Genomic DNA, 24588 nt, shown 5'->3' with positions numbered 1-24588 from the left:
ACAGCTCTAAACTATAAACACCCAAATTCTGATATCTACAAGTAGGTATTGATAAATAAGTTAGATCCTTAAACTCCCATTATACTCAGTGGAGAGCTAGTCAATACAGTGACAGAACATGGGGAGCATTCATTTATCCTGAAGTAAACACCTATTAGTTGGTCAGCTGAATCACTTTCCAGACTCCATTGAGTGCATGGAGTTAGGGAAGGGGAAAAGAACATGGCCAAATCAGACTGAATACACTAGCTATCAAGACATTTTTCCTGACTTTGGGCAGAGACAGTATTAATCTCCTTGGCTTGCAATAGTCTTGTGGAGGCCATAGAGGTGCAAACTTACTGCAAGAATCAAGAAACCAACATATCTGTGGACCAAATCAAACTGTCTGGTGTGGGTACAGGTTTCAGATGCATGAGAAAAGGAAGAAAGCTCCAGAACTAAGAAGCTCGTTTATGTAGACATGAACAGTGTTTATTTCTCAAGTTTTTTAAGTATACCCTCACAGGTTTTTTCCTAAAAGTGCCAGACACCTGTTTCTGCTAATAAACAGTTGATGTGTATGCCCTGCAGTGTTCAAATGAATAGTAAATTTTATTGAATCTGGGGGAGGGGAAAAGAGAAGGGGCTGTGTCTGGAGTGTTTGGAGATCAAGTCCAAATCTGTAGAACTCTGCACAGTGTCCTAGAAATCTGGGGATAGAGTCCCCAGAGTGAAAGATAATGTGTCTTTCTTTGCTTAATGTCATTCATTAGTACAAGTTTAGTTTCATTAAAATGGATGCTCAACTTCTGTATGAAAATATATTAGTAAATACATATTCATTTCCCAGGCTAGCTCTTTTGCATGCATTGTTTCTAGAGACATTATTATACAAAGCATCTCTGCGGACTATGAAATAATGAGAAACAATAGATTAAGTGAGTAGAGGGAACCCACTCCCGATGGACAGCACTCCATGCTCTTTGAAATCCCTGTGGAAAGCATGTGGTGTTACTGAATTTGCTGCAAATATGGACCAAGTCCATAGAAATGCTTTCTACCTGTTATTGAATCTTGCACGTTCAGTAGCCTGTGTCCTAAAAGGACAGAAAAAAAATGATTCCCTTTTTGCCCTGACCCCTAACCACCAAAAGCTGTACATAGCCCATGCCCTGTCTTAACCCCTTCAGACATTTCACTATTTGAGAAGCATGGCTAGCTGCTCTGAAAAATAAAGCAACTACAGACAAAAACTGATTCTGTTTTTATTCTGTAGAGGAAAGAAAAAAAATCCGATTCACAGAAAATGTAGAGCTAAGGGGTAAGATGTTTGAAAGAAATGGAATTATCTTGTGTTAGGACACTGCTGATTTCTCAGCTAGATGTTACTGCTCTCATCTGAGGGGTGGCTTTTGTGTGCTGCTAATCTATTACAAAGCAACAGTAAAGCTCAAACACCCTAAAGTATGTCAGAAATAAATGTCATTGTAAGCCTATTTAATCAGTCTTCTTTGATCCAACTTTGAATAAAAGCCCACCTAGTGCACTATTGCATTATGGTTTCCTTCTTTCTCCACCAGCAGGGATGGAAACATCATGCAAGTTTTTCAAACATGTCAGAATGGGCATCAGTTTCTTCAGAAGGTCTTCATCCTCTTGTATCAGGAACAAATTTAAATAAAGGACCTGAAACAATGTCGGTGAATAGGAAGCAAGACTGCAAGTGTGATTCATAGCTCTGCCCCTGGAATAATGTGACCATGTAAAATAGGTTGTCCCTGACTTCAAAACTTATTTCCTCTTCTGAAAAACATTTTTTTTTTTTTAATTTTGATTTAGTATATATAGAAACACATATCAGGAATTACATTTTATAGGCTAAAAAATATATATATATATAATATTTTATCTGTATAGGAGAACATAACATGGCGAGATCTTGCATGTCTCCACAGCTGCTCTGGTTTGATATAACTGAAGTGGAAAATGCCTCACAAAAGTACCTGAGTCACCTCCATCTCTTACAGCTCTGTGGTACTTCCAGGGATGTGGCAAGACACAGCTGCTACTGCAGACTTGCCAATTCCTCATGTGATACCCAACAGCTGTTGGAAGCTGTGTGTTAAAACCCGTACTGGGATTTGAATTTCTGTATAATCTTCCTCAGGAAGTGAAACTTGCAGAGCAACCTTTATGTCCCCCCAAGTCCTAGTCTGTGTACCTATATTAAGCAGGATTATACTTTGGCCAAGGAATTGCACTATGCTATACCATTTTCTTTCATTCTTTTTCTGCACAAAAATACATTTCAGCATTAGTCTGCTCCACATGCATGTCACTTTCAGTACAAAGTACTCTGATTTATATCTTATGTAAAAATGTGAAGCTTCAGGAGCACATCTCAGTTAGTTATATGTGTTGATTTAGGACGGCAACAGCTTTCTCAGGACTGGCGACACCTGTGTTCCCTTGCCTCGGTCAAGCAATATACAGAGGGTTCAGTTTCAACACTATCATTGGAGCTGTTGGAGATGGCTGGAAGTCATTGCTTCATTTTCGAAAGGTTGCTAAGAACCTCACAACTGAATCCCTGTCTGGAGAGGTCAGATCCCCAAGATAATATGCAAAGAACAGGGAAGTTGTAGTTAAACTATTGCTCCCCCCTCTAAGCATATCTCTGCCAGAAAGGCTCTAACAAACTGCAGGTAATTCAGAAAAGGACAAAAATGATTAAAGGACTTGGGAGATTAATTCCTAAAGAAGATTAAAAGAAATAAATATGCTTAGCACAGTTTCTCTGACTAAGGGGGAATTGTATAACTCCATACAAACATATGCAGGTGCAAACAAACTGAGAAACCTTGTTTAAAATGCTTTAAGAAATAAATAGGGACAAAAAAAAATGGCTTTGATTGAAGTAAATGTAGACTAAACTCTTGGAAATCTTTGGTGACATTGATTGTAACCAAGCAATGGATCACTTAATTCTGGGAATTGATGGAAGTCCCCTTGCTTATTCAAAAAAGAAAAGAAAAAAAAAAAAAAAAAAGAAAATTCTCCAACACTAATTGGGAATGGACAAGATGAATAAAGTCATAGGAAAATGTATGTACCTTTTTTAAGAGGTAGGAACATACCACTAGGAATAGGGTGATCCTGTGTAACAGAGGTACAATAAAGACTGCAAGGGCTGTCTCAGGAATGTACTCCACCAGGAGCTGAGCAGTTTGATTCAGACTGTACTTCCTTCCTCACCTTTCTGTTCCTAAGGTTTCAGCATCTGCTCTGATGTGTCCTATTTCCTCCCTTTGCTACCTTCCTTTGGAGTTTCTTCAGAGTATCAGGGGTCCACTATCCTGGTTGATCCATGTGTGAGTAGCCATGGTATAAAAACCTTTAAATTTTTTGGTCCCATAACAACAAACTCCTTTACCAAGAACTCTGTGAACTGCACAAGCAGATTTCTGCTGCTGGGATTAATGCCAGTCCCAGCAGTTCATATTTCAGTCAGGAACTATGTAGGAGGATAAATTCCATCCTGTCCAGCAGTCACTTGAACCCTTTCCTTTTAACTTCTAAATTAAACCTGATCATTGGAAGGATTATTCTGGAAAGACTGCTGGTGCAGAAAGATACAAGAATGGAAAGTGCCTTTTGTTGTGGTGTGGGAGTTGAAACTGCAATAAATAGAACTTACGTTACCATTTTTAGGACGCTTTATAAAATTACTTACTACAACTTCCTTCCTCAAAGCAACAGTTGGTCAAATCTGCGAGTAACACTATACTGAGAATTATATATGCCAGAAAGAAGAGCCACCATACTGAGAGACTTTGACAAAAGATTGGGCCAACAAGATTTGAATGAGGCTTAACAAAAATATATGTAATAAATGCAAAGCCCTACATCTGAGATTATTTTAATCCCAAACAGTGATTCAGCTCTGCTGAAAAGAAGCTGGAGGTCCTAACGGGGAGTAAAATGAACATAAACCAGGAGTCTGCCCTTGCAGCAGGCTGTATCCTGGGCTGCATCAGCAAGAGTACAGCTAGCAGATCAAGGAAAGTGATTATCCCACAATCTTTGGCATTTATTAAGCCACAGCTGGAACACTGTGCCCTGGTCTGGTCCCCTAAGCTCCAGAGAAACATTAAAAATTGGAGAGAACCCAGAAAGGAGCCATGAAAGTGTTGAGCAGATTACAGAACTTGACATGAAGGAATTGGATTTGCTCATCCTAGAGAAGGAAAGGCTCTGGGGGAATGTAGTCACAGTCTAGCCTAAAAGCTAGTTATAGAGAAGATGAAGGCAAGCCCTCCACAGACATGCACAGAGTTACATCAAGGGAAATTCTGCCTGGGTATAGAAAAAAAATGTTTCATTGTTAGACTATTAAACACTGCACAAGGTCATCCAGAGAAATAGTGGAAGGCCCCCAGTGGAAGCACTCAGTACTTGACCTGCCAGGGCCCCAGGTAACCTAATAACTAGGTCCTGCTTTCAACAGAGGGTTAGAGCTGAAGTCCCTTCCAGACAAGAGTTAGCAAGCTCTGTGGAGTTACACAGCAAACTTCCATCTCTGGTACACAGTTGATTCTTATTAACTCCTATTGCAGAAGCCATGGATATCCCTACATTTCTCTCTCTCTGTAATTTCCTTAATTACCTTCCTTTTTAAGGTAATAGGAGCAAAGGCTTTGAAATTTCATTTGCCTTTTTTTTTTTTTTTTTTTTTTTTTTTCCCAAAGAACAGGTGAGTTTTACTTTCTAAGATCTAATGGAATAGATCTGGCAACATGCAATCTGGCTGCACTTTTTTGAGTTTACTGTAGGCAGTTTGTTTGCTTTGAGACACATCTCCTACACATTTGGCCCTGAAATGGGCTTTAACATAAAGAACATTTTTTCTATCCCAAATCACATTTAAAAAACAACAGTGCAACCTTTTGTTTGAAACACTAACCCAAGGAAATAATATAAAAGCATTCACTTATGAGTTAATTGAAATGTTTAGTTTTAGCTTTGTAATCCCATGTTTATTATATCTTTCTCAAGCATGTGTTCACCTTTCTGCATAAGAAAGCATTCTTATTTTTGAAGCAACATGTTTTCAGTAGATATTTTCAGCTATTTTGGTGTGAATCAGGAGATTTGGCAAAGCTAACTCTCTCCTGTGAACTTTACAGGTGTCAGAGAGTACCATTTTCCAATGCTGGCCAGGACACCATTCTGGAATATCTCCAAGCCACTGAACTGTGGATACTGACTCAGCAGAGCAATCAGAAGTTCGGTACATGTTAGAAAGTTACAACAGCTGTTTCTTTTAACGTTCCTGTGGTGTCCTTGCTGACCAGGAGCATTGTATCCCATACTTGGGCCTTAACTTACAAATTCTCTTTCAAAGAATAAAAGCGTGTGTGGTGAAAAGAACAAAGTGCATGCTATAAGTTAAAGTGTATAGTAAAACTAAAGAAGTTACCTAGCCTGAAAGGAAGAGAATGGATACTCCATCTTCCTCTGTCAAGCCAATGTTTCTATGGGCTTTTAAATTCTGTACTTAATGATGATATGCATATTTGTAGAAGTGATATTTTTCCTCATGAGCCAAACGTATTTATCAGTCCCATGACTTGCATTTTAAGAAGTTGGGGATTTGAATGTTTTAAAACACACCAATGTCTTTTAAGAAGTAGCTGGATAAACAAGATGCAAACTGGGCTTTTGCTCATAAAGATGTACCTATATTAAGTATGCAACACTATTTATTTGAGTGGAGTTGCATATTTATAAATAAGACAAAATTTGGTCCATGTGCTATAATTTGCCATTTAGTTTTGATGCTCATAAAGTTCCATCCAGATGCTTAAAGCAAAATCAGCTGCAAATGATGTACAGTCCCAAATTCTGCATGCTTGAATATTTGCAAAGTCCTAAGCATAGCTGCTTAGGCTGTTGTTCACCTTGTGGAAATCTGCTTTCAAACATAGTAGGTTAACTGGAAGAAAGGAAAGGAAAGGAAAGGAAAGGAAAGGAAAGGAAAGGAAAGGAAACTCATTATTTAGGAAAAAAAAAATATGTTTCCATAGGCATCATGGGGATTAGTGAGAAACTTATTTGTCAATGTGCTGTGTTTGAGACCTTTGCCAGATCCCATATCTTTGATTATTCTGATTTTCTTCTAGCTGGTATCCCTACCTGAGTTGCTCATACAGCTAATTCCTGGACTAAATCAAAATAAGAAAGCTTAATTTTAATGCCCTAGAGACTTGAAGAGTGACTTTCACAGTAGGAAAAAAAATAATTAAAAAGAAAGAAATAAATTATTTTAGTATTAAAAAAAAAAAATAACTGTCAGTAATCTTTTTCACATGCATGTTGGGTATTATTTCAGCTCCAATTTTAAATGAGTTCTCTGCACCTCCCTTTGATTTCTATTTGATTTACCAGTGAAATCTGATCTCAGTGTTAGTCCTGTCACTACATCTTGTGAAGGAACTAACCTGAAGAGAGATTTCACTCCTTGCTGTACGTAAGTCTGATGGAAGGAGATATCCAGTCACTTTGCTATTTGGTCAATAAACTGTAATCTCCTCTGAGACTACAGACAAGTTGAAAGATTCTGAGAAAAACAAGTTGGTTTCAACATAGTATCTGTGTGTTACAGCAAATCTGTGTGCTTTGGGGCTCAACAGTTTATCACACTTAATCCCGCAATAAACAGTGATGACATTTTCTGTATATTTCCAACCAGGGCTATTGGTTCCTGCGTGACTACATGACTAGTCTGTTTTGTGCACCATGACCTAGGTGACACCCTAAACCCCAGAGAGTGCTAATGAGGAGAAACACAATTCCCTGTGCATCCTAGACTTCAGAGCCTGTCTTCATCTCTGCTTCTGGCTGCCGGTGAGGAACATGGCTCTGCATTATGCCTCAGAAAAGCAGGGTGTCAAGACACAGCTGGAAGACTCAAATCATTACAAAGATAATGAGACATTCCTAGCTCAGGCCTCTGGCACAGACCACTAGAAGGGTACCTGTGCTAACGTCAACTTGAGACATGAAAAAAATTCATGCCCAGAAAAAATCACAATTGTGTTAAAAGTACATCTTTACCCAAGTTTTGTGTTTCCTATTTGCCTTCTGTTTTCAGAGCCTAGAAGGCATAGCAGCCTCCCTCCTTTCAATAGTTTCTTGCTAGCTGCAGAGGGTAAGGCTGTCTTTTCTTTGTGAGGCTGGAAGTGGAAGTACTTCATAGAAATTTACATTCCCTTGATGCTGGGGAGCCATAAGAAGCATCCGTGCATAATGCCTCCTAAGTGCAGCCCATACCTCACACTTGCATTGACTCAACAGTCCAATGCCACCAGTTATTTCCTGGCTGGCAGGCTCAGGACCTGATCCTGGGCCCTCATGTCTCCTGGGTTTGATATCTGCATCCATTTCTTGAAATTTCTGGGTTGCCTCTTGTGTAAGTGCTGAATTGAATCTGTGCCTTTCCAAGCAAGATCTTAGCCACGTGACCCTTCCCAGATTCCATCACGGGCCCTATCTCCTCATAACCCCAACAGGCCAGAGCAGGAGGCATACAACTGAAACCTTTACCACCCACCAGCTCTTTGGTTGTATTCATTCCTAATCTCAGTCCCGAGTTAGTAATGGTCCATGAATGTTATTTCTCACGATTAAGTTCCTAAGAAGTGCAGCCATCAACTATATACATGTGAATACATTGCAGTTTTCAACAGAAGAGGTTGCATGTTGAGGTCTGTACTCCATCCTGCTGTCTGTAGGAAGCGTTTCCCTCGTAATCGATGGACAGCTTGTTTATAATTAAACTGAGCACAGGGACAGCCCTTAGTTTACTTTATTGTCTGACATCTTCCTATTCAAACAACATCAAGGTGAGGCCAGGAAATGGCTCTTTGAAAAAGATGTTAAAACATATCTTTATTGAGTTTAAGCAGTGCATACATGCCTTGGAAGAGGAAGGGAATATTTGAACTGAACAGATCCAGATCCCTGGGTTTAGAAGCACACTAGGAGGTACATGCCCACAGATGGAGATCCTTTCTGTGAGGGACGTGCACTGGACCATGTACTTGTTTAAGCCTTTGAACTCACCTAAAAGAGCTGTGGAAGCATCCTGGCAACTGTAGGTGTTGGAGAAGGTGTCCTGGAGCTGGGCTAACATGTAAGTTCTCCCCTTGGTGCATTTGTCTGAAAACCCAGTAACTCCACTCTTGGTCTTTGGATGGAAATGTCAAGTTTGTCTTTCATTTTACCTTCACTTTTCTCTCGTGATCAGAGTGGTTTTAGGACAACTGGCAAAACTAGAGATGCTCCATTTCCCAATGAAACACTAAGCTGTAAAACAAGCTTACTGGAACATTCTTGCAGTTCCCAGCACGTCCCTTAAGACTCAGAGAGTAACTGAGTGCTTTCATCCTAAACAGCCTCTACTACTTTGAATGCTGGTCATACAGGGCATCCACAGAGAAGGATGTCCTCTAGGGACCAGTGTTAGCCAGTGTTTCTTGAGTGTGCTTCACAGTGAAGGGGGCGGGTTCAGGCCTCTCACAGATCTGTAACAAGAGCCAGGAGGGAATGACATTTTCCAGTCCCGGAAGAACACCTCTTCAAAGCAAAGGCTAAATAACCAATGCTCCATCTAGTGGTGAAACTGTACCCAATGGCCTAAATATGTCGGGCATCAAGCTTGGCTTGCCAGGGGAAGCTGAGTTGGATGGACCTTGCCACAAGACAGTGCCACCCTTTGGAAATTCTGTAGAGCTCTGCACTGTGAAGTAGACACCCACTCACATCCAAAAGCTGAGGAGAAACTAACCAATAACCCCATTTAAAACTACAACATTAGTAATGATGGATAAAAAGAAAACATTAAGATCAATGGTTCTTTTAAGGCAAGGGAGGAGCAAAATAGCATTCTCAATTTTTTAATTTTTATTTTTTTATTTTTTTTTATTATTATTATTATTTATTTATTTATTTATTTTTTTAAGGAACCATCACTGAAGTTCAGGTGTCCACATTATTTTGGCTTTGGTTCCTAAAGCATGTAGGCCCCTTTCAAAATATTATTCAAGGTTATTAATTAGCAACAAATTCTGATTTGTGTTGTTGTTATGTTGATTACCATGTAATCAATATGCTAATGTCCTAATACACTGCTGAATTATAGTTACTGACCAGAACAAAAACACATTTTTTGTTTACATTTGAAAGCATACAGTAAGAGGTAAACGATTAATATATGCTCAATTTGTGGCATTTTTCGGAGTCACCCCATGCCACTATTGTAAATTACTTCATGAGGTCTGCTCAGTTCTTCCTAATATGCTTATTTTCAATTGTTATGCTTGGAAGCTGAGCAGATTAGCAGGAAAAGGGTATTGTTCTTCTCACTGTGTCCTTTTTTTAAAGACACAGCTGCTGCCTACAGGATATACCCAGAAGCAAAATTCATTAATGATGCTGAGACACCACTTTGTCACAAAAATGAGCTGTACAATTGAGAAAGAACTTTAAAATACCATCTCTTGTTAGACTGTAATTGTCACTTCTCTGTTTTGACTTCATTGTCCTTTTTTTACTTTAACTAGACATAATAATGCAAATAGCAGAATAGTTTTAACACCTGTCTCATACGTGCACTTTCCAACAACACATTTCAGAGCACTTTGCACTGCCATAATCCTGGTTTGGCAGACCCATATTTCCCAAATCTCAAACCAGTGCCACCTGAAATAGGGTTTACCGTGAGTCAAAGCACAGGATAGTCCTTGAGAGATGGAGTGGTCCAGAGTCCACTGGAAGGAAGCTCTTCTGACAAACGAGAGAGAGCTTGGCTAGCATTTCAGTGGAGCCCACTTGTGAGAAGGAACTACAAATTTCTTTGTTAAACTGACTAGGAAGGAGAGGGAGCAACATGGGTAATACTTGAGTAGTACTAGATGTTGCATAAATATCTAAATTGTTCTCTCCAGAAAACTCATCCAGTATTGGCAAGCCATGAGTTTAGGTACAAGATCCAAAATGAACCCACAGAACACTTTATGACAGATTTGTTCATGGAGGATTCTGTGTTTATTGACAGGGATGAAATAATGCAATATTAGGCACATTTAAGACAAATTGTGCAAAAAAATTATTCAGGTTTACTGGAAATTACCAAAAAAGCAGTGCTAAAACTATTGGGATGATACAAGTGCTACTAAAACCCTACTCTAATTAGAACATAACTGTCAGTGTATATGCCTTATGTGGAGGCACATATTACCTGTAATGAAAAGAGTCTGTGGCAAATGCACAAGAACCTATAAACCAGGTGGATGGCTGTCACAAGAAGTTCAGCTACAAGAGACAAAGAAAATTCAAGCTGAATTCAAGTGCCCCAGCCAAAATAATGCTTACAAAAGTGCATAGGTAGTCACAATTCTCAAACCTTGTACAGATGTCAACCAGAGCGTTTTGATAATTAGCAGAATGGCTAATCATCACGTCCGCTGTGTCCATAAGCACCTCGCATGCACAAACACGTATGGACTCAATTTTTAGGTTGTATGAAACTGCCATTCTTGTAGTAAAAACCTGAGAACTTTAGGCTGCCAGGATACAACATGATGTAAATCAGTATTATGCTCCAAACAGTTAGGAAAGGAACAAGTGCATCATTGGAGTAAAATATTTTCATCCTGTTCTTTCAGTTTAGGATAACCTTAAGAAATTGCCAGCAAGATGTGCTACTTTTGCTGTATGTTCAACTTAAAAAGATATTAGGGTTGGCAATTTGTCTTGCCAAGTTTTTACCTTACCTCTCAGAAGTCTTGGAAACACTAAGATCTTTTGAAGACTGAGTTTCAACTGTATGCTGGCAGGATTCCACCTTCATCAAAATGAAGTAACTAATAAAAATTCAGATAGATTCATCCAAGCAATGACTTGTGGCTCTGTTACTGCAGGTAGGGCAGTGAGTGGTTTATGTATTCAGGTCTTCCACCTCTACAGTAATAACCTACACACAGATTGAAAAAGAGATGTATGCAATTTTGTTCAGTTGCGAGGGTTTCCATCAGTATGTGTGTGGGAGAAAAGTGATTGTGGAATCTCATCATACATTACCCATGGTTGCTATATTGCAAAACCATCTGAAAAACCTCATCTATAAATATTTTTATTCCAATTTGTTTTATTATTGGAATAATATGGCTTGTCATTAAACACCAGGGCTCTAAAACACATACTTCAGGCAAATTTTAATTCTATATTAATATGAGATATATATATATATATTTATCACTGGTGTGAAAAGGAACAGTGTAAGGGAGCCAAAGGGGCTGCTACAATAAACATATTTTGATTAATTTCAGCACAAAATTGGTATTACTGCTGACAGAGAATCATCAGTAAATAAGGTGACCTTGAAACCTCCAATTGTGTGAGGCATTAAATAGAGGGAAGACACGACAAAAATGACAGAACATTTGACTGTTTATTTTCACCTCCCCTGCATTCCCCTGTCAAAGGATGAGGCACAGAAAAGCATAGCATCTGTGCTAAGGAAGTGTCTATAGGCATTAATTAATTATAATGCCAGTCTTCTGTGTGCTGGATGTGGTGTCACTCTCTCACAAACACTCTACTCGTTCCACTATCATCAATTCAATTATTTGAGATACTTTTCAGCAGGTGTATATGATGCGTTCTTTCAAAAGCTTCTTTGTGATGAAATATTCTCAATGGCTTAATGCACATTCCCTTATGCCACAGGTTTTTAAAAGCCCAGTCACATACCTAGTTCAAAAAACCCTCAGTAATGCTCAGGCTGACAATATAGCAAAAACCAGCCATGATAAAAATACATTTTTTTTTTTTTCAAAAAAAAAAAAAAAAACCGGGGGGGGGGGGGGCCGACGACTTATTTATTGAGACCAAACAAACCACAGCCTTTGGGACTTGCACCCAGGGCAGGAGAGTGAAAATGCCTTCAGAGCCATGGTGGAAACACACAAAAAAGAGCAGAACCGTGCAACTTAGAGCTTCCTTTCTAGTGAGTGGGGCTGTGGGAGATGATAACAGACACTTTCAACATGTTGGCAGATTCTGAGGCAGCACCACCAGCTTACAGCAGACTGGTAAATAACAGTAGCCACAAGGATCAATGAGATGGCATTGCACCATGCTTAAGGTTTATCCTGAGCACCAGAAAAACTGCTCCATGCTCTGAGGGACTCCTGAGGTTCAAGTGAGATTTTTAGCTCTTGAGGAAATTTTCCTGTGCCTTTGTGCTACTGCAGCAAAAGAGCATGGTACATGGTACATACATACATATATATATATATATATATATTTTTTTTTTGAAAAAAAAAAAAAGTAATAAAAACATTCTTCATACTTAAAGGGGGGGAGGAGAAATGGGGAGGGGAAGAGTGAATGAAAAGATGTCTCCATTTGTGTTGGCATGTTGGGCCTATGCTACGTCTAGACACCAGGTTTCAGATTTTAGGTGACTTTCAGAAAGTCACCTTTTGGAAGACCAAAGCCACCTTAAATTTGTTTCACACTTATATGTCATAGGAATCTTCTGTTTCCGTACCTACTGCTAGAGAACATTCTGCTCCGATTGTACAAAATGATGAGAAAACTGTAAATGAGAAATCTGGCTACAAACATTCAGGAAGCCCCCTGCCAAAGCTCCCTGTCTATCCACAGCAGAGTGTATATGCTTTACATATGTGGAATATAATTAATGGGCACTATTACCTGTGTCCAATTTTAAAGTTGTTGTTTCAAGATGATGTCACATTCAGACAATACTCCCTGGCCAAATTATACTCCCACAGCAGCAGGGAGGGAAGAAATTTAGGGCCATTTGCTACACAAGCACAGGTTCTGTAGTTTCATTTTGCAATAGAAATGACGTACAAGTAGGTTAGCTTGTGCTCAGAACCTTGTTTTATTTACAGTTCTTTTGTACTCTATTTTCATATATTATGGGGCAGTCAGACCAAAAACATGTTGTTGTTATAGCTGTGTACAATCTGTTCTTCCTCTTTTGTGAATGTTTACTTTATCAGGCTGTTTGTCAGAGAGACAGAGGACAAATAGGAGAAACCCATTTTATATTGCTAAAACTAAATTCGGACCTGATAGAGACGTACAGAAGTGGTGCAGTAGTTCTTCCAATTAGGTGTTTGATACTGCCTCCTTAGAAAACAGTAACAAATTGCCATTGATTCCAAGAGTAGAGAGAAGGGCTGGACTTCAGAACATTAGCTTTTTGGTGAGCGGTGACATCTCATGCCCTTCATTAGGATGGCATGCTATAAGAGACTTTGCTTTTTTAGAAGAAATTGTTGGTTTTTATTTTTATTTTTTCATACTTAATACACTTTCTGTATAGTCATGGTGTTCCTGCTGCTAAGAGATATAGCCGTGGATGATATATCTCTACACAAATTCATAGCAGGAAGAGAAGATGCCCCATTTAGATGCAGGTATATTTACAACTACTCCCATCCTGTCTGGCACTCTCTGGGCTGCTCTGGATTCCAACACACAGGATTTATGTGCTTTTACATTACTTAAATCTCAGTGCATCATCTCTGGTGCCAGGCACTCCAGCACATTTATTTAGTCTTACCCATCTTCATAGCTGCATGACCTCATTGATACCAGGATCTCCCACAGTCCCAGAACATAGAGAAACCCTTTTCCCAAACCCTACCTGCTATAGTTTTCTTTGGGTTTGCTACTTTCTTCTTCTGGGACCAGGTGATAGCTGGCACAAGAGTTCATTGCTGGAGTTGAGGAAAAAAGTCACCCTTTCTTTAGCATGTAAATAAATGTATAAACCTAAATGGACCTAAATGGAATAAGACTATAAACTCAAACTCACATTTACCAAACTCTTTCCTCACGACTCCGAAGCTTTCTTTATTTTTAGATCCAAGCCTCGCTCTTCCTTGCCTCGCCTTGCCTTGTAGCCTGTCATTCAGGCTACATTTCCTGTCATTTCCATTTTTTTTTCCTCTTCCTCCAAATGGCAGGTGAAGGATCCCAGTCTTAGCAACGCTTCTGTCTGACATGATCTACTCAGACTTTCGTTACAGGTTTAAATAATTGTCCAGTTATTTAAGGCATAGCAGCCAGTTATTAGCCCAAGAGGATTTCCATGTGACGGAGAAAAACAGGTGTTCATCAGTTCCTGCTTATGAGCTGAGTGTCACTTCTCTGTTAGTTTTCTCCAGCGGGCAGGTGGGCCAAATATTTCAAGGGCTGCAATTTGAAATAGATATGCATTCACAGTCCCTGATGGGATACTGAATACACTTTATATGGAGGCCCAAAATTGATGCCATTGTTTCTCACAAACTTCCCAGATGTTATGATTCAAATGTTTTCATGATGCACGGAAAAACAGCACTTTCCCTACAGTCAAGAGAACTCAAGGGTTTCCAATTTGGTCACACTCTCAGTCTTATTAGTACAAAATTTAATTTGTGTTAATCAGACTGAGGTGGGTAGAGCGCGAAATTAACTTGACTTTCATTTTGCATTGTACAGTAAACTGACTTGGTGGAATCACCAAGTGCAATCTGAGCTGTGAATGATGGATGAGATGAAAAAAAAAAAAAAGGAGAATGAACAGTGCTATGTAAACATCACTGAACTAAAAGGGACACAATATTAAATTCAGTTGTTGGGAGAAACACTTTACCTCCCTGGCAAATCAAAGGGCATGTTGACCTTAGTTGCACTATCACTGTAGCTGAAGCTGAGCACAGAGCTTGGATCCAAGAATTTCTCTTTAATGTCCCCCCTATTCTGAGATCTTGCCTACAATTTTTCAAGCTTTTTTTTTTTTTTTTTTTTTTTTTTTTCCCAGAAAACTACAATTTAATGAGAAAAGAAACACATTAGTTTCAATGAAATTTCCATTCTCCATTTGAGACTTATTCAAAACCCTGAGGGAAAGACGACTATTTACTGGAGACTAGGCAGAGTCTGCAGGGTGTCCAGCTGTGATATGGGTCTGCTCGTAGTGAAGAAAAGGAAGAAATCACACCTGAAATCTTCAGCATCCCAGAAAAATAATCTGATGACTGGATTTGCTGGAAATGTGTTTTCCCTTGAACTCATTTGAAAGGTTTCTGTTTCACCTCAATAAAGAACAAAGTCTTGACATTTTATTTTTCTTTCCTTCTCTTTCTTCAAAACAAAACTCTATTTTCCAGCCAACCCTAACATCAATTCCCTTTTCCCAACTCCCTGTCACCTTTCCTGTGTTGCTAAAATAAATGTTTTGGAGATGGAAGCTGCCCTACTAAAACCACAATTGCCTCCACCTGTACCATTTCCTTATAAATAACAGGAAAAATAAAACAATGCTTCTCAAACACTGGCCTGCAACTTTTTCAGTAAAATTTTAGCATTTTTTTCCACCCTTTGCCATGAAGAGAGAGAATTCTGTCTCAGAGCAAACTGCAAATTTGAGAAGGCTGAAGGCAGAGAGAGAAAGCTGCAGAAAATGTTGAAAGATAAAAGGGGCAGGTTCCGATGGAAATAAATAAATAAATAAATCTTTCGTTTCTGAAGACAGTTTCAGTTCATGGATCTGAGAGGATCTGCTCCAAGCAGAGGGAGGATTAAGGTCCCAACTGTGACAGAGGCCAAATCAGCACTATTTTTGCCCCACTTTACCTGTGGGCTAAAATTGTGATAAGAGATTCACCTGTGGAAGAAGGGTAGTGACAAGTAGCAGAGTGCTGCACATTGGTGATACATGCCTAAATACTACAACAATCCATGCACAAAAAGTTCTTATTATTTATTTATTTATTTATTTTCAGGGAAAGAGTAAATTTTATCACTAAGTGGGAAATACTACTTATATTGTTTACTATCTTTAAACTGTGAAATGTGCTGGAAAATAAAGACCTTAATTAAAGTTGTCTTTTCAATGCCTATTCCTTGCAGAAAAGTGACACCATTTCAAAACACAGCTTTTCTTGTATGTCTCTATTTACTTTCCCATTTTTCATACAATAGTTTCTATTTAACCAGTTCCTGCAACATATCTGACATTTGCAGATGTAACTGCAACATATTCAAGTGCCTGGCAAGGGAGAGTAAAGTTGTATGGTATCTCCTGTGTTGCCAAAAAGGTGGGGAACACAAATCAGACTAAAGGTTGTTTCCCCAGATTAACATCAGAACTTCTACTTTTATTATTTAAACAAACAATGTAATGTTTTCACTGTAAAGTTCTGATCTCAAAATACCAAAGCAAGATAGGAATGAGTTTTTCCATCTCTTCCTTTTAACAATGGAGGGTAAAAAATGCTGACTCTCTTTGAGACAGTAATTGGCTACAAAACGAGAAATTTAATTTTGTTTTTAACTATCTTTAAACGTGTATTCACATATACAAATTATGATACATAGCCTGGACATATGCAAATAGGCATTAAACCACAGTACTGTTCATATTTCTTAATTTGTCTTGAAGCATTTGGAAAGTATGCGTGATGAGAACTGCTTTGCTATGCTGATCTATCTGCACTCTCCCACTGAGAAGAAAAAGTTGTCCTTTTTTAAGGCTCCATACAGCAAAAAAAAAAAAAACATGGCAGCATTTCCCAGTCCAGCTACAAAGTTACATGAAATGGTATAGTAGCAATAACTAGCAATGAATAATCAGCAACCACGCTACTGCTGGGAAAGCTCCCTTGCATTTTAAATCAACAAGAAAAAGCTGACCCATTTTCAAAATATAAAGCAACTCAGAAAACTAACTTTCTCAGTTCCTAAGTGCAAAGAGTATACATGAGTTCTGCAATGCTACTATTGCACTTCAGGATATGAATCCTGCCTTCAATGGCTGCTGATTTGAGAGACACTTCTCTGCCTGCACAAGCCTTGCATATTGCCCTTGAACTGCAAGTGCCTATGGTTAGTGGCCAAACATGTGGAGGGACACTTGGAGCAGCAGCAGGCACTGAGAATGAATTTTTGAGAGCTTTTGAATCAAATGGTATAGGGGCACACTTTTTGGTCCTTCCCTTTACACCATACAAACCAGTAATCTGTTAAGGCAGATGTTGGCTGTGGTGATGAGGACAGGCAGAATAACATTCTATATCCATTCACACATGGAGGCTCTTGATGGCAAAATGTGAGAGACTGCTTTTCATCTAAGCAGGTGCACAACTTGCTGCGTGGTGGCATGGCTACCTGTCCTGACCCAGTGAATCCTGGCCCTGCCTGCTGCTCTGGCCTCTCTGCACATGTCAGGCTGCCTCCGAGCTGGGACTTAATATTGTGAGCCCACAATATTTACTTATTTGCCTCACTGCTGATAACTCTATCCCACTAAATATGTATTTCTTCATTGGAAGGTGGTACCCCACTGCACATTGAGAGAGCTGTCATTTCAAAACCATTTTTTTTGTTGTTGTTCCATTCTCCTTTCTTGATGATTCAGCAGATGTGGCACATATTTTTTTTTCCTCAAAAACCTGCTTCATAAAAACCTGTTTATTTCAGTTAACCTTCTCAACTGAAAAGCCAGCCCACTGCAGCTCTTCAATAATGCCTCCATAAATCACAACCACGCAGAGTATAGGCAGAGATTAATTTTGAGTAATTTTGTGTACAAGGTTTGCTCCAAAACTCATCTATCTCTGGAGGTTTATTTACATATCCAGAATATCCAGTTCTTGAATTCCAGTGAAGTTTTGCATTGACTGATTTCTAATAAAAGATATCTAAAGGCTGCAAGTTATTTTAGTGTCCTAAGCTTGTATTGAAAGCAACAAGGAATCAAGGCACAATCCTATTAATAGTAATGGGGGGAAAGAGAAGCTTCCAGACCTTCAGCAGAAAGGTGTATGAGAGCATTGTCCGGGTTCATCAAAGCAACCAGACTTCAGGAATGTTTTGCTGCATGCAGCCTTGGGATGCTACGCTCTTTTGCTCATGAAGGCTTTGCGATACGTTAATATGAAGGATGGAGCTTTATGATGTTTGTGGCTTTTCCTGCCTGACTCTGCCTATGGAGTTTGGAGGATGTCAGCTGGGGTCAGTTGGATAGGGCACCAGAGGGAGCTCCCAGCCCTGCTGACGAGGAAGCCCCCAACCCTTTTACCAGCAAAATGCTACTGAAGCTCAATTTTTACAAAGCATGGGGATGACTTCTGAAATAATACAGAAATTGGCAGAAAATCTGAGCTGAAGACAGGCCTAGAATCTTTGTCTTTTCACTTCAGCTTTTCATCATTTCTTATGAATCCAGCTCCTTAACAGAGAGAAATCACAGAAGTGGGCTGTGGCTCAACCTATGCAGCTGTGCAAACAGGTAAACAAATGGACAGGTGACCCTGGTCTGGCTGAAAGTCCACACTGTGGTCATGGAAGTTCATGCTTCTTGCCTAGGGCAAATGCAGCGGAGAGTAAAGCAAAGAATAGACTGTGAGTTTCTTACCAGCTTTCGCTCCTGAGCCAGTACTGAAATATAAGAATTATTTATTAATATAGGTCAGGCCAGCAGTAAGTTAAGGCTTTTCCTCAAGAGCAGAGAAAACTAGAAAGAAGTAATATCCCTGATATCTTTGAGTCTCAGGGCTGCTTCAGAGATAGTGCAGCTTACACTCGATGGCAGGCTCCAAGTCCACTCATGCTGCATTTCCTACTGCACCTTGCTGAGATGGAACAAACATTGGGCTGTAACTGGGCTGGCTTTCCAGACACACAAGTGACAGGATACACATTTCCTTCAGAGATGACTCCATGTCATGCTGGTGAGTATCCTCCCCCCCACCCCCACCCTTTTTTTTTTTTTTTTTTTTCTTTTTTCCATCTGTTTCATACAGAGAGATGGGAGTGCTTAGAAACACCCTGTACATGCACCAATGCCCTTCAGCCAGGGTGCAAGAACCACCCTGAGCCCAGCCGGACGCATGCATGCTTCTAAAACTAAGCCAGTGAGCCCAAGAGAATTTCATCAGGATGCTTCTGAAGGGCAAAAATGGCTTTCTTTTTTGAGTGAAAGCAATTCTCCCAGTCATCTGACATGAGACGATATGAGAAAAAGAAACCAGGCCACACTCCCTCCTAAGGGATAGCTGCTAATTGAGCTCAGTAGGCTCTGTTCCTAAATCCACATCCGCATCTGAGCAACCACAACACCAAAATGCACCTGAGGTGCATGGAAGCTGGCAGCAGTACCTGCAGTTTGTTAAAAATGTACCTGATGATTAGACACAGAGGGCAGATGAGTGCTAATGAGGATCCCAGTGTCCCGCAGGGTGGGCGCAGCAGGAAGGTGATGCCCTGCCAGAAGAGCCGTGCCCTGCGGCAGTGATGCTGAAGGACTTGAAGACTTGCCACCTCTGGGGATGCTAAAGAGATCAGGCTGTGGTGTACTCTGTCCTTCTCAACTCAAACAGGGCTGGCCTGCACCCCCAGGCCATTTCAGGGTTTACAGAAAGAGAGCAGCAAACCAGCACATGAATCCCATCAGGGACGAATAGCAGAAAACTGTCGGGGAACCATGAGAAACAGGCAGTGCACAGTCTGTGAGAGCTTACTCACAACCTCAGGAGCACCTCTTTTGTCCAAAGCCAGAATAGTTCTAAAATAAAATAGCAATTACTTGGGTGAAACTTCACTTTGGTAAAGTCAATAGAAAAACTCCCCTGTACTTCAGTGGAGCCGTATTCACAATGGAAGTATTTTGAAAAGGCCGAATGAGTCTGTACAAGGGCTTTAAGGATCTTTGTGTACTGTACCCTGCCAGTTTAAATGATGACTACAAAGAAATGTTATAAAACTTTTTCCAGGAGAGGCGAAAGCTTTCTCCATGTCACAGCTTTTAATATAGTGTGACTCTTAGCCATAGTGAATATGGTTATTTTTCCCCTTTATTTATATGCGTTGCTCTAACACTGTAACAAAACAAAGTGATAGATGCACCTATACCAGTCATTAAATTCAGTAACAAAGCAACGGCATCTGTGCATAACTTTACCCCATTGTTATCAATTTATATAAAAGACAAATTCCTCAAGCTGTGACCATGTGAAAGTAAATTATTTGCCATCCAGGATTCTCCAGCAATTACTTTGTCCTCGGATCTCAAACCATTCCACGGGCTGCTCCAGTATTACTGGGGCCTGATGCTGATCTCACCGACCTTATCCCAGTTCACTCTCCTGATTTCCAGGGAGGTTACTCTTAATTACATCACTCTGCTGGAAGACAGAATCAGGCCAATGGTGAGAAATATAGGATGCTGAGCTCTCTCCTGTTATGGAGTTTGGAGTTTAAGCTAAAAGAGAAATGTCAAAGGCAAAAGCAAACCTTCGTGGACTGCAGACTAACTCCACCTGCCTCCTGCAGATAAATTTTACATTTAGATGTGTAGGTACGGCTCCCACTGCAGTCAATACAAATTGTGCTCAGCCAGCACTATCTGTCACCAATCCAAGAGACCATTCTGGAAATCATTTGCTCAGAGAGGGGAGTCTTTGGGTGACAAGCTCTCCTGATAGTGTTTAAACTATCTTAGTCTCCCATGTAGAATATCTTAGCACTACTGGCTTTCCTCTAATGCTCACTTAATTTATGCTATTCATTTACATTCTACACCAAACTGGAATGCTATTTCACCTGTCTATTAAAAATGAGCCTACTAAAGAACTGCACATTTTTAAATAGTAACAGATGGGAAAGTCTGTGGAGTTCTACAAATTTAGATTCCTACTTCAAAAACAATTAATATATATTTTTTTAAAAAGTGAGCGGTATCTACCTCTTTCTTTCTTTCTTTAAACATGTGCCTGTGGTTTATTGTATGAGCCAGCACACTGTTTCATAGATAGATGCAGCAAGTCTGGGGGGAAAAAAATAAAAATCCATTACTTAATTGCTAGTTATGTTTATAAATTTAGATTTCTGAAGGAATGGTATTCAGGAATATCCCTCAAGCAACAATGCATCCATAGCACCAATCTCTACATATTTCTACATCACAGTCTCTTTCAGCCCTATCTCACTTATGTGAGACAATCAAACCAGTTGTATCACATCATTCGTCACACTGATGAATTAGTATTTTTATAGTTTTGAAGAAATTAGCGCTGGGTTTGAAATTTGTTTTGCCAATGTCCTAGGCTGAGGGGAAAAAATAATGCCATTTTTATTCATTAATTGCTTTGCAATTCATGAAACTTCCCACTTAAATGGAATAAATAAGTGGATGAACTTCTCTGGGATTTACAATCATTATTTGCTTTTGGTGTGGAGTATTATTTCAACAACTATATTTTTTTAAAAAAAAAAAAAAATATGTTAACCCCTTCCTGACCATGTTTCTCTTTCACGTCCCTGTGTCATTTTTCTTCTATTTCCGACGTTACATCTCAGTTCAGCTAACTGCATCTTTTTGCTTTAGTACTGTTTGTGTCGGTTTCAGCACTTGTTTCCATGCTTTGAAGGCATGCCTTTTGCAGGGACGTTGTTCTGATCATCTTACTCTCAGCAAATATGGGCACAGTGAGAGTCAGAGTCGCATTACCAGTTACCCGGACACTTTTTAAAGCTTAGATCCGGCACAATCAAGATTATCAAAGCATTGTGCTGATTACTCCTAAGTGAAAACTTCGTTAGAGTAGACTAAGTAAAACACGAGTCGATCTAAACAAAGGCAGCCAACTATGCTCCAGGGTATTTTTAGATGCTCAGCAAGCTGAGAAGGGATAGCAACAATTGCACAGCGAACATTTCTCGTCCTCCCCGGCGCTGCGACTACAGCAGAGGCGATGGGTGCCGTGCGGGCGCAGCGGCGGGAGCGAGGATTTCCCGCAGCCCCTTTACCATCTACTTGATCCCCCCTTTCCTTTGTGCTCGCGGATCCAGCGGTCGGGTGCTGCCTTGTTTTCCTCGCCGCTTTTACGAGCGGGTTAAGGCGGTTCTTCTCGGGAAACCTTTGGGATTCAAATAATTCCCTTTAATTAACACAGCCTAACCTTAAAGAGCCGAAGCCGATTACAGCTGCGGGAGCCCCATCTCCCTGGATCGGGGTGCCTCCAACTTTCCATCCCGGTCCCCATAAGCCCCCCACAGCCCCCCTAAGTCCCACATAGCCATCTCCCCGATGCGGATGGGGGGGGCTTCTCTGCCGGCCCGGCCCCCGCCCGCTCACCTCCCTCCCACCGCGCCCTCCGTGGGAGCCCCGGCGGCAGCTCGGCCGCCGCCAGCTCCTCCGCCACGGGCCCCCGAAAGCTCAGCCCTGCCCCCCCCAACCCCGGGGGAAGGGAAGGAGCCCCCCCATTCACCGCAGCGCCCGGCCCCTCCCGCCAGGGGCCGCCCCCTCCCCGAACAATGAGGCCGGGCGGCGCGGCACGGCGCGGCCCCGGGGCAGCCCCCCCAAGCCGCCCCCTCCCCATCCAAAGGTAACACCGGGGGGGAGAGCAAAGGTGGGGGGGGGGGGGTTGCATGCCGGGAGGGGCTGGGAACGAAAGGGGTGCTCGGGCAGGGGGCCGGCCCTTTGCGGGGGGCGGCTCCAGAGAGCGAGCGGGTGGGTGGGAGGGATGGAGGGGGGGCGGTGCCGCCCTGAGCCCCCCGTGTCACCTCCGTCGCGATGCGGGGGGAGCGGGGGTGCCGCCCGCCACCGCCCCCCCATTCCCTCCCCAAGCCCCTGCGCTTTGTGCGCGCGGCGGCCACCAGCATGCGGGGGGAGCGGCAACTTGTAGGAAGCTGCTGCTGCTCCTCCTGCTGCTGCCTCTGCTGCTCCTGCTCCTACTGCTGCTGCTGAGCCTCGGGGGGCAGCGCCCCGCAACGCCCCGAGCGCCCCCGGAGGTACGTGGGGGCACCCCCGGGAGGAGGGCACTTTTGGTGCTTTGTTGGCTTCGTGGTGATTTTTTTTTTTTTTTTTTTTGGAGGGTTTATTCCGAAGGGGGAGGATTTCTGCTCTGCAAGCCTTTCGCTAGGAGGGAAGAAAACCCTCTCCGTGCAGCCATAGGGACTGGAGGTGGCACGGCTCGGTGGCTTCTTGACTCTTAACAGTTTTCATGCGGGGAGTGCGCGGGGTGTATTTTGGGGAAGGGCTCGACTGCTTAAAGGGCTTGAATAGATGTGTTTGGGGAAGCGGTGCTTTCCAGGAATCTCAATGAGACCTTTTCTTGCGGTTGCTTTTTCAGGGCTTTTTAAATTAGTTCTATATTTGCTTGTGCAGATCGCTCTTATAAGTAGTTAGCAATCGTATTAGCATATAAAAATCGATATCCTCAGCTGAAAAAAAAATAACATTTCTTTGAATTTACTTAATAAGCAACATAGATCACTTTTGTGGACTGCTTGTATGTTTTACTGGGAACATTATCTTCTCTAATGCTCCGCTATCATTTGTGGTTTATTCTGTCATGGTAATGTGTTTCACTTAGTACTACAAATAAAATTTGCCAGCTTACTCATTTGAGTACGTTACTTGATAACTGTTGGAGTAAGATTTAGCCATCTCATTTCTTCATCTAGGAAGAAATATTAAGTAATAGACTGGAGGCAGCAGCAGACCTCAAGGTTAAGGTTTTTGCTAGCTTTTCAATCTGCTTTTCCTTTTTCAGTCTTGCAAACTTTCTGAACTTTAACCCTTTGCAATGAAACTTTCCAGGCGTGGTGTCTGCATCCAGGTAATTTTCATACATATATTTATATTTGTCTTGGAAAGCTCATTGAAAAGTAATTCAGCTAATTTTGATAAAGGGGGAGCTTTTGGGCCGGGGCCGGGGGGGGGGGGGGGGGGGGGAAAATTTATTATATTTTTTCATTTAAAGATGAAGTTTTTGCAAATTTTCTAAGAGTATATATATATATATTAACTTTAAATCCAGTTTAGAGTTGTTTAGGTATCTTTTTCCTTCAGATTTGCTTTTGTGATTATTTGACTGGAAATGCTGTGGTGGTTACCTGCTTGTTTAGCATGTGTCTTGCTAAGACTAAAAGTTGCGCTGCTGGGAGATGATGTGATAAAATTGCTCTCAGAGAGTCTGGAGGTGAGGTCCTGACTGTGTATTCAAACACAAAGGTGCATCCTGGCAGACCTCAGCTTCACTTCCAATTTGCTGTGAAAGTGTTGGGTTTGAGATCCTGTAAGTGCAGACTTTCACCTATTTGTAGGCAGAAGTCTTCTGTGATGGAGTTTATGACCCCCACAACTCCTGATGGGCACTAAGAAAATTCTTTTTTTCTTCTACAGTTCATCTGGGCAGAGGACAGGATTTCCCAGCATTGTCCATACTGCACATTCAGGGTTGGGGGATGTGTACAAAATGTTAGAGGTTTGTTGCAAAGTTGCAGACCTCAACATCTATGCTTTGTGGTGCCTTTTCTACTGAGGAAAGGAAAAGAAAGGCCAAGCAACCAGGGAAAGTATTATAGAAACTTTACAAAATGAACTTAAAAGAATATTGGGTTTGCATAAGTAAGTATTCCAGTAGAAACACAGGAAATTATAACCATGTTCACCTTATCTCTGTCCTTTGAAATCTTTACAATGATTGTTTCCTATGCACTCTTAGATTAAAC

General features: G+C 41.0%; 1 protein-coding gene across 5 annotated transcripts in view; it reads left to right on the top strand.

Annotated features, from left to right (window-relative positions):
• ST6GAL2 (ST6 beta-galactoside alpha-2,6-sialyltransferase 2) overlaps nucleotides 1-24588 on the top strand; it is a 179136-nt gene that overhangs the window by 105750 nt on the left and 48798 nt on the right. Inside the window, exons 1-2 of one of the 5 annotated variants that reach the window (XM_035316936.1) lie at nucleotides 22328-22457; nucleotides 23628-23693. The exons of 1 other annotated variant lie outside the window; for it this stretch is intronic. In XM_035316936.1, coding sequence (XP_035172827.1) covers nucleotides 23661-23693 — 33 coding nt within the window. In that variant the 5' untranslated portion in view covers nucleotides 22328-22457; nucleotides 23628-23660. Of the gene's footprint in view, nucleotides 1-22295; nucleotides 22458-22608; nucleotides 22864-23627; nucleotides 23694-24588 lie in introns of those variants that run through there. 3 more of the 5 variants (XM_035316928.1, XM_035316972.1, XM_035316963.1) reach the window with 3 other exon arrangements.

This window comes from Oxyura jamaicensis, chromosome 1, assembly GCF_011077185.1.
Source record: "Oxyura jamaicensis isolate SHBP4307 breed ruddy duck chromosome 1, BPBGC_Ojam_1.0, whole genome shotgun sequence".
Taxonomy (NCBI): domain Eukaryota; kingdom Metazoa; phylum Chordata; class Aves; order Anseriformes; family Anatidae; genus Oxyura; species Oxyura jamaicensis.
The sequence above is the reverse complement of the archived record's forward strand: the minus strand, read 5'-3'. Positions and strand labels throughout refer to the sequence as shown.